This window comes from Amphiura filiformis, chromosome 5 (genome assembly GCF_039555335.1).
Source record: "Amphiura filiformis chromosome 5, Afil_fr2py, whole genome shotgun sequence".
Lineage (NCBI taxonomy): Eukaryota > Metazoa > Echinodermata > Ophiuroidea > Amphilepidida > Amphiuridae > Amphiura > Amphiura filiformis.
In genome coordinates, this window is record NC_092632.1 from 27,288,791 (window position 1) to 27,299,691 (window position 10,901).

The following is a 10,901-nucleotide window of genomic DNA, read 5'->3' on the forward strand; positions in this document are numbered from 1 at the left end:
TGATGCAATATGCTAAATAGCTTGTAATGTAACCGTTTGAGTGATTTTGAACTTGACCCTCTGAGCATAGTTCAATGACATTTTTCCACTAAATAGAGGAGCTGATGAAATGTCTCTACAGCCTAAAATGATCAGCTCCACATCTACTATTCCTCTGCCAAATATGGTCTCTTTTGCATGATTGTAGTGCCAGTTTACGGAAATTTATTGCACTACTGCATTGGATGCAAGAGGATTGGATTAATCTAAAAGGATCTAAATGCGTTTGAGACGATTTCAAAAAAATACCATAAAATGTTTCACAAGTAACGCGGGCAACCAAAAATAATACCCATTTATTATTTATTTTGTTTAGCCTGTACTGTATTCATTTGATTTAGTAATTACCCTTTATCACGAAGTTGCTCTTGAGCATCAGAGTAGTGTATTTTATATAAGAACAACTATTAGGGCAAACAGGAACAATGATATTACGAGTATAACAAAATACACATAATCTTATTCATCCAGCTCTAAAGTTAAAGAGGTAAACAATGCCAAATCAAGAGTACTACTAATATGACGATATGATCCGTAGACTACTGAACGATCCTTAAATGAATATCTAAAAACACTTAATTTCCCCATCCAGGATATTTACAGCTTTTCAGCTGCGTCACTCCTCCTTTTATAACAAAACTGGACTTCAAAACTGGAGAACTAAGTTTCACTTTTTGATTCGGTTGTTGTCCTCCGACAAACACGTTGATCGTCCCTGGTTCTATGACCTCCTGATCAGTGTAGACTGCCATTACACGAGGAACTAACTGAAATTGCACAGTGGCTTGTTGTCCAGGATTCAGATGAGTGCGATTGAAGTCCACGAGTTGGTTCTTAGGAACAGGAACGCTTGCATCGGTCCAATTGATGTATACTTGGATAACCTATAAGGATGGGAGTAAACGAATGATGTGCAAGGTAGTGAGAAAGGAGAGTGGTTCTTAATACAGAGTTTCATATTTTAGAAAAAAATATTTATGCACTTTATAGAATGTTTGCAGGATCCTTTATTAAATAATAACAATGGTTGTTTCTTTTGGGTACCTGGCAATTTGTAGAAATGTCTTTGATAGCCACTGTTGAAGAAATAGAAAGCAACAGAAATAAACATGACCGTTTTTATGCGTTCCGTACAATCCACACGAGAGATTCGGGCAATAGACAGCTATAGGAGGGGCTAACAGACCGGCAAATTGGCATAAATCTAAAATCACCCAATCCAAGTTTCAAGGTAATTTGACCATTTTTCAAATCCTGGATCCAAAAACATGACATTAGTAATCTTCCTTCTAACACTCTTTCAAGAGATTAGAGATATATTTTCAAAAACAAACTTGTGAAAATCCCACGTCACTTACCTCATCACCAGCTAGTTTTCCTATGTTATGAACTGTTACAGATACGGTGACATTATCACATGGTTTGATAGTTGATGGTGACACGGTTAAATCGGTGTAGTTGAATTTGGTATATGACATGCCGTAACCAAACGGGATCAGCGGATCGTCTTCAAAATACCTGTAGGTGCGTCCCTTCATGGTATAATTCGTCATTGGAGGAACCTGTTGTAGTATAAACCAGTAAGTCTCATCAAAGCATTATTATTGTTATTTCAACGCATCATTTGGTTATTTCACTAACAACTTGAAGTTACATTTCATTTTTAGGTTATAAGTGTAACATTCTACAAGTGCGGGGATATTTTTGTCGCTGAGAAACGCAATCCATATACCAATCAATCTTTACATTTTCGGTTGAATGAAGCCTTTGGAGAATCTCTGAATGTGAACATCGTAAAGATAAAATAAGACAGACAAAAACCTTGCTTCGTACCTGATTCATACTAGCTGGCCAGGTGGCGGGTAATCTACCAGCAGGATTAGCTCCATTGGTGTTTGTAAACACCTGATATAACGCATCTCCTGTGGCCTGTGCAGGAAGAAAACATTCCATGATGACTTGGACTCCTGAGTTGGAGACTGCCCAGTTGATGTCAAGAGGTCCGGCATTGAAGAGAAGCAGCAAAACAGGTTTCTTATTTTCTGTAAAATATGGTTTATTTGAGTCAAACATTACAGTCACTTCTAAATCTCACTAAATGTATTCTGTTTATGCCGTGTAATTTCATTACAAATCAATTTTCTATTAATCTCAAACTTTATGTTTATACATTTTAACCCTTTTGTTACACAGGATCACAACATATAGAATTCCACAGGCTGTTAGTATGTAACCAAAACCTGAACAGTAAGACATGGGTTAATGTTACCTTGCATCGCCGATACAACATCTTGCAGAAGCTGCAGTTGGTGACCTGGTAGATTCAAGTCTGATCGGTCATTTTGCTCAGCTTCGATTTTTGTACCTAAAATTGTAAAAAAAATAATGTAGTGGGAAAGGTATGGTATGTGGTTGATGACCTGATTATTAACAAAAAATCCTCGCACCCTTATACTTCTCTTTCAATCTTCAAGGTACACCACTCTACGAATAATATTGAACATGTTTTATGATTGTGATTAAACAAGTGAAAACAAGTCAGCGCTTTTACGCAGGATGTACAGTGCTTTAAAATGTATTATGTATTATTACCATGTGCCCTGAATTCTGAACTTATGTGTGTGACACTTGAACAAACACCGAAAACACTGCAATATGAACTACACTTGTGGACGTGTAAGGCTGGACGCAATAAAATCATGCTCAAAGATATGTAGAAGAAAAACCTGACCGGGTAATGGGTATTCCCGACACTTGCATATTGAGTCCAGTAATATCTCAGAGGGGTAATTTATCATAGAAGGTCAGGTTGAAGGAACGCGACCGACCAGAAGAGCATTTAAAGCGCGGATATAAATTATTCAAAACATCTCTGAAGACGAGAAGAAGCTTGTCTGTCCAATGGCAAGTATTCAAGATCAATTTTTAAATGGTGATTGAAATCTTTGCGCACTGCCCATCACAGCCCACCACAGCTGATGGCAGTATGCACATCTAAAGTTAAAGTTTGCCTACCTGTTCCCAAACACACTATAGCCATATCAGTGCCATGGACAGCCGAGTACACAGCTGTGTCATTGTAAGTTCCACACTTTGTTGTATCACAACCTTCCGCATACGTATTGCTTGAAGCCAACGTCATCAAGCCTTGACGTGGTGTCTTTGTGAATGTAGGATCTTGTGTTGGGGAATAATCACCAAATAATTCTTTGTATGAATCAGCAAATGGTCCAACAAACTGAAAATTATTAACAATAATGAGAAAACAAAGTAAGACAGATGAGTTTGTTGGTCTAGAAAACTACGCTTAGTTTCCAAATAAAATACAGATATGCATAACATGAATACTAAAATAAAGCTTGAAAATAATTGAATGTGTTTGTTGGTCTACATTTATTCCAAATTATCATGATTTAGAAAGGGCAAATGAACAGATTAAGAACGCACAATTTTCAAATAAGACACAAAACCACAAAACCTTCATATTTTAAAAGTAAAATAACTGTTCTTTCTGATGCTTCAGTAAAATGTTTGATTTGATTGCACACGCTTAAAACTTTCGGATACATAACTTTTAATATATACTTACAGCAATTTTGTTAATTCCTCCTTTCATTGGAAGAACGTTTCCGTCATTTTTCAGAAGTACAAAACTTTTCGTAGCTAATTCTATTGCAAGAGCCCTATGTGCTTCGCTTTGTATATTTGACAAGTCTAGCTTCGTGTATGGATTCATGCTAGGTGGATCAAATTCACCTAGACGCATTCTGGTGTAAAACAGAGGTTTGGCAAGATTGACGATCTCTTCCTTTGTTAGATTACCAGAGTTGACAGAATCTGATATCGTGGTGAAAACGTTTTTGGGGAAAAATGTTAAATCCAGATTGCATCCAGCCTTGACCGCTAAAATTCCAGTTTCATCGTAAGATTTGGTGTAATGGTGCTCTTGTGATACAAGTTCAAGAGCCAATTCGTCGGAGACAACATATCCTGTGAATCCAAATTCAGTACGGAGAATGTCAGTGAGAAGCTTCTTATTGACACAGGCTGGTACACCGTTGATACTTAAAAGAAAAGTCCATATGAAATAGTTTAGGATCAAGCAATATGCATACTTTTCTGAAGTCGCTTATAAGTGGTTGATAAATACCGTAATGGTATATCATATATGGCTTCAATTTTCAAATTCATTGACTATTCAAGAGGTGAATAGTGGCCTAGCGGTAAAGTCTTTTATTATATTTAACAAGTGGGAGTGGTTTCGTTTGTGCCCACCCGGCGAGTTGGACAAAATTTCATTTTAGGGTAATCGAACTAGCCGAATTTACTATTATAGTTATATTTCTGTTACAAACAACCTCACTCTGGAATCCAACGGCGGAGGTGTACCTTACCGAGCCCATAACGTACTACATTTATTTGCTGAAGAAATTCAGCTTTGGAACAGTGGCAATCAAGTACTATATACTACTAACAAGTATTAAAATAGTAAATCACAAAAGATGGTATTACATTGGGCTTAAAATGATTACTATAATGAGATTAATATAATCAAAACGACAAATACCAGAATAGTAATAAGTTTTGCGAATTTTCTTTGGATACCTAAGGGTTTCTAAGAATTACATGATGCTATTCCATTGAAAGTCCACACTACCTTTGTGGAATATTTTGCAAATATCTTCCACAGGAGGAGTATGAGTTTCAAATTGAATCCCTCGGTGGTAGATTAAGGCTGAATCTTTCTCAGAAGGTGAAATTCAAATAGAGCTGCCTGATGTGTTTATTCCATTTGTATTATAAAGGCCCAGATTAATAAAATCATAGGTAATCTGTTAGAGCTATACTGTCAAAGCCCCAATTATCACGATTAATGGCAGCAGTTATGTTGAACTTTGTTATGTATTTTGGATAAATAATATAAGTCATTGAGCTCAAATCAGTTCTTTCTTGCATTATTTCATTATACCTGTTATAGCTGCACATTATGTTGTAACTACCAGCCTTAACGCATTCACGAAATTGAGGAAGAAAAGTCATCTGCCAGTCTCTATCAGATACCTTCATGAAAATTTTTTTTAAAAAGTTTCAAAATGGGGTGATTATAATAATCGTTGTCTGTTTACTATTACTTTTATGCAAAAGCTTGCGATTTGCAAGTGATACGAAATCTAAAAAGAAATAAATGATGATTGGTAATTTCATAATATATAATTTTTTCATCAAACCGATTTCAAATTTCTTTGTTATTAGTGCAATCAACTTTTGGCATACTTTGCACTTTGTTTCCATATCATAACAGTATTTGCATTCAAATGTGGGTCTCGGAGTCATTTGTTTTTGAACATAGCAATATAAACAACTTTTCCACGGGTGCAGAGTAATATGGGACTGAATATATACAGTAATAAAATAGTAAGAGTCGGTACCTTGGCATCAAAACTGAAGCGACTGCTCAGGATGTTTTCTGGTCCTGCGTAGACATCAAAGTGTTTGCATCCAGCATTTGCCCTGATGTACCGTGGATGATTTCCTTGTAAACCACGAACATAACTTTTGGCAAGTTCACCACTCAAGTATGGATCTTCACCATAGGTTTCCTGTAAGGAGGACACAAAAGCATTATGACATGTTTCTTTTTAAAAAAGCTCAAAAAGACAATTTCTGTGTCAAAGACACTCTAAGTCTCGCTAATGAATTTAAAATAAATTTAGGTACGTATCTCATGTAATTTACGAAGCAAGCCATTTGAATTTATATGTTTCCTTAAGTGTGTCAAGCAGGGAGGTAAATAACATGTTAACTGGGTGGGCAAATGCCCACCCAGTAAATTATTTTGCCCACCCAGTAAATTCAACTTGCCCATTGCCCAAAAGTGCCCACCCAGTAAATTATTTTGCCCACAAAAAATTGGGCACCATATAATAATTATCATAAAATTAGTACCAACGTGCATCTCTTGAAATCAACTTAACATCTCTCAATTCATTCATTTACCATGTTTACAACTTAGAATAATTTTCACAAAGTACAAAATGGTATAGGAAGCCAAAAATGAATATTATTTTGAACAATTTCCATACAAAACCTGACAGAATTCTTATGAGCCCATAAATTTGGATATTCTTTGGATATGCATGTTTTAATATACGGTACTTGAAACATTTATATCGAAACTTAATCCAGATATACATTACATTTCAAATCTTTGAGCATGCACAAATAGGTAATTTGTAGTATCATAAAAATGATTTCATGCAATCAATCAGGCCTATAGTATTTATAAGAATTGAAAAAATAAACATTTTAATTATATTTGCGAAATAGGTCAATATAATTGCCAAATTCTTTTATTATGTAATTGTTTTGTTCATTACTTTTTACACCTTTCGACTGTGACTCCACATTAGTCTGTATTAATTTGTGCAACATTCGGCCTATGTTTTAAGAATTAACAAAATAAACATTTTAATAATTATATAGTTGGGAAATAGGTCAATATACTTGAGGGTTGTCCATTATTGCCAAATTCTAGTAAATTAATTTTCCGGCTAGGGTGGAAAATACTGGGGAATACCAACATATACCGCAGAGATGCCAGTTTGGGCCACTCAAAAAGCCTGAAACTTTGTGAAAAAATGCCTGTAATAATGTGTAAATTTGGATAAAAAGTTCAATAAAATGGGCTGAAGATAATTAAAAGTGCGGACATTTTGACTTAAATAAAAGAAGGAATTCAAGCACGAGAAGGAAAAGTTGCATCTCTGATACCGGAAATTACTGGGAAGTACTTAGTTAGTAAATATCTGGTCAAATGCTGGTTTGGCAATCATTTTTTTGTATAAATTTTAGAAATATAGTTTTGTTCATGTTTTTAACACATTTTCATAATTTCTAATCAAATAATTTCAATACATTTAAGAAAATACCACTCCAAAACAGGTAGGCCTATAATTAAATTTATATTTCTTTAATCTGTCAGTGATTTGTGTCTGTGTCAAGAATTAAAAGTCAAAACATTATTTCACTGTAATACCAAATAAAAACATTACTCTTTCCATCTAAATTTATTGCTTTTTCTCTACCTAGGAGTAATGGTGAGTGATAATTAGTGTAAGATTTTTAAATGTCCAAAGTGAAACTAATACGATATACAATTTTTCTTGAAAGTTGCAACATGAATATGCTAATATCTATTACAAGATGCATTTAGGGGGAGGGTAAAGTCCACTTTTTACATCAAAGCCAACCTCCACGAAAATCCAAACGCCCGGATGCCATTAATTATCGCTGCCCACCCAGTAAATTATTTTCCCCAATTTGAGGGCAAAAATAAATTAAATTGCCCACCCAGTAAATTATCCTTATTTACCTCCCTGGTGTCAAGTATTTGTCAAACGGTGGTAGTACCAATGTAAATTATTTATTACGTTAAATCCCGATTCAGAAATCTGTTCTTGTAATCACGGAAATGCGATTGTTGTTGTTGTTGTTTTGTTTTGGTTGTTTTCCAAAACGTTTTAGTTTGATTGCAGCTCTTTCCATTCAGGTGTTACTATTTCAAATAAACTGCATGAAATTTTGTGATGCAAGTACTGTTGTGTTGCTCCATTGAAATATTGAATGGACTTTACCTGATTTCTACCCCACAATGGATGTCTCGCAATGTTAATAACCGGACTAAAACAGCTTAAACCAGTGTGATCACCATACTGTTTCTTAGCCATGTAATCAGTATGTTTGGCCCGCACTTCGATTCCAGTTGCTTCTGCCATTCTAAAGATAAGTTCTCGACTAATCCGTGAGAAAAAAAGAAAATGTTAATAACACTCTGGGTTCGGTCTTTATAACGTTATACAATTTTAACATCCTTTCAAACATGCTATGTAGAAATTAATATACAGTGTGCAAAAGAAAGGTACCAGTTATGTTCACCCCTGATATCCTAAACAAAAATAAATAACAAAAAACAAGCAACCTATACCTATACTTTTTAGCTCTGAAAACAAAAAATGAAGAAATAAACGAAATCAATTTTGTGTTCTATTCAATGAAAGCACGAATTTGAATTTGCACCTTGCTTAGGTTTCTGAATCGTCGTGTCTTTATTTCTTAAAAGATTTCAACCAATGAGGTCTTAAATTCGAGCTAAAAGATGCAGCTATTGGCGGCTGATTCCAATTATCTGTCTTTGTTTAGACTATACAGGGATGAACTAAACTGGTACCTTAATTCCTTTTTGCACTGTATATGCATTAATTCATCACATGTGTCATGTGTGTTTCTAATTGAAAATATTATAATTTGATTTAATAAGTCACATTATGCAATATTTCCATACGCACCTAAAAGTAGCACTCAAACCCAGCGCTTGCGGGAATGATGTAGCATTACCCGCTTGCACGTCACCTCTAAGACATTCTGTAGCCCATTGGTAGGGAAGAATACCCAATCTTTCAATCGCTGGTGCAGGACCATTCGCGCCTTGGCCCCCTCTGGAAATTTGCAGCACAAGTTCGTCAAGCGTAAGTCTGCCGACTAAGTCATCAACACGTTTTTCCCATGGCAATGAAGTATTTTGAAAAGGGTAGTCACATATTACTGATTTCAACGTTACTAACATTAGGCCAATATAAAGAATGGATGCAGCCATGTTTGTCTGGAGGAAATGAGATATACTGTGCAAGTACAATAAACTTTGAACTTGTGTCCTTCGACCAATATCTTTGGTATATTTATTTAGTCAGCTAGATTTGCACTAGTAGATCATCAGAATGATAATCTTGATGTTAATATAGAACTTCTAACCCAGCACTACAATTTGGCAGAAGTTCTGTTTGCTCATATCGCAAATCATGTACCAAAAGCTAATAAATATCCGAATTGATTGCCTTTTATTGATATTATTTTTATTGATATTATTTGTTATAAGTGTAGGATACCCAATCACTATTGTTTTAACAAAGACCTTCAACAAAATTGTTCGCGACACAACATGTGTACATTTCCAGAATATGTAAGTTGTCGGTAAACCTTCAAAGATGATGTAACCCTTCAAAGAATAATTAGTGGCGTAGTCAGCTATTGAGACCTGGGGGCACAAATTTGATCAAATGTTCTTAATTAATAAGAATTTCAATAGTATACCAAAAAGTATATCCTATAATATCAACCGTGTGAACTCATTTTGTCTTCATTAAAATCAAGATGCAAAAACCTCGATAGCAACTGCATTAGTACAACTACCTAACTACAATTTACAATGTTTATAATGTGGCCAACGGTCACTGACCTAAACACAAGAATCAGTTAATTATGATTTAAATAAACAAATATTCCTCAAGATATTTCATCAGGAAAAAATCTAACTGACCGTGTCAAAACACTGCCCATTCATTTCTTTTCCGATGGCAATTAAATATAGGAAAAGAAAAACAACACAGTTAACTGTCTTTGGGCAATAAATAGACATATTGGATATCTGAGGTTACTTAAGGGATCTAAAATGAGCGTTTATTGCTTTTCGACAGTATTTTTTGTGGGACATGAGAGCACCTCAGACCTATCGAATTGCATTCTGAATACGAAGCATGTCTTTCTGATATCAAATAATTTTCATTTTTGAAAATCATAATATAATACAAATTTTATGACAAATTATACAAATTTGATATTTTTCAAATTTTTGATATAAAACAGTCCTCGAAGTTAATTATATAAATCTAATGATATATTCTTAAAGTGTATGTAGCAGGGAGGAAAAGCCGACGGTCAATTGAAAATTTTTACCTTTCATATTGAAGATATGGATTTTTTCCCAAAAAGACCTAATTTTTTTTGGTGTTTTGGGAAAAAATCCATATCTTCTATACGAAAGGTCAAAATTTTCAATTGATCGTCGGCTTTTCATCCCACCTACATACATTTTAAGTGTAAATCATCAGATTTATAACGTTTTCTTCAAGTACTGTTAAATATCAAAAATATCAATTTTTAATGATTTGCCATAAAATGTGTATTAAATTGCGAATTTCATAAAATCTAAATTATTTGATATCAGAATGACATTCTTCGTATTCAGAATGCAATTGATATGTCTGATGTGCTCTAATGTCCCAAAATAAATACTGTCCAAACGTTCATACCCCAGCCCTTAAGACTAGTTTAAGTTTTGATTCTGGTGTTTGATTCGGTTACGGTTCGCTATCTCTAAGGTTCGCTATCTCTAAGGTTCGCTATCTCTAAGGTTCGTTATCACTAATTACGAAAAAGGTCCGCTATACCTAAGGTTCGATATCACTAATTTTAAAAAAGGTTCGGTATTTCTAAGGTTCGCTATCACTAATTTAAAATAAGATTCGCTATCTCTAATTTTAAATAAGGTTCGCTATCTCTAATTTTAAATAAGGTTCGCTATCTCTAATTTCAAATGAGGTTCGCTATAGCGGTCCTTATTTAAAATTAGAGATAGCGGACCTTATTTGAAATTAGAGATAGCGGACCTTATCTAAAATTAGAGATAGTGGACCTTATTTAAGATTAGTGATAACGAACCTTAGGTATAGCGAACCTTAATCGAAATTAGTGATAGCGAACCTTAGAGATAGCGAACCTTGATTAATTAGGGATAGCGAACCTTAAACAAAATTAGTGATAGCGAACCTTAGGTATAGCGGACCTTTATTGCAATTAGTGATAGCGAACCTTAGAGATAGCGAACCTTCAATAAATTAGTGATAGCGGACCTTATTCAAAATTAGTGATAGCGAACCTTATTTTAAATTAGTGATAGCGAACCTTATTTAAAATTAGTGATATCGAACCTTAGAACTAGCGAACCTTATTCTAAATTAGTGATATCG

At 34.5% G+C, this 10,901-nt stretch overlaps 1 protein-coding gene across 1 annotated transcript; it reads right to left on the reverse strand.

Moving 5' to 3' along the window:
* Nucleotides 1-361: 361 nt before the first annotated feature.
* LOC140152100 (uncharacterized) lies at nucleotides 362-7,814 on the reverse strand. Its single transcript, XM_072174398.1, has 8 exons — nucleotides 7,674-7,814; nucleotides 5,443-5,639; nucleotides 3,629-4,103; nucleotides 3,055-3,277; nucleotides 2,309-2,404; nucleotides 1,873-2,081; nucleotides 1,398-1,601; nucleotides 362-923 (listed from the first exon to the last, which is right to left on the reverse strand). The coding sequence occupies exons 1-8, from the start codon at nucleotides 7,812-7,814 to the stop codon at nucleotides 615-617; spliced, it is 1,854 nt and encodes a 617-aa protein (XP_072030499.1). The 3' UTR covers nucleotides 362-614.
* Between the last annotated feature and the right edge of the window lie 3,087 nt (nucleotides 7,815-10,901).

Excerpts from the sequence above, each read along its gene's own strand:
- LOC140152100 (XM_072174398.1), bottom strand. The coding sequence starts at position 7,814 with ATGGCAGAAGCAACTGGAATCGAAGTGCGGGCCAAACATACTGATTAC. Across the intron at positions 2,405-3,054 it reads TATAGTGTGTTTGGGAACAG|GTACAAAAATCGAAGCTGAG; the intron begins GTAGGCAAACTT and ends TTACAATTTTAG. Across the intron at positions 1,602-1,872 it reads GGCCAGCTAGTATGAATCAG|GTTCCTCCAATGACGAATTA; the intron begins GTACGAAGCAAG and ends ATACTACAACAG.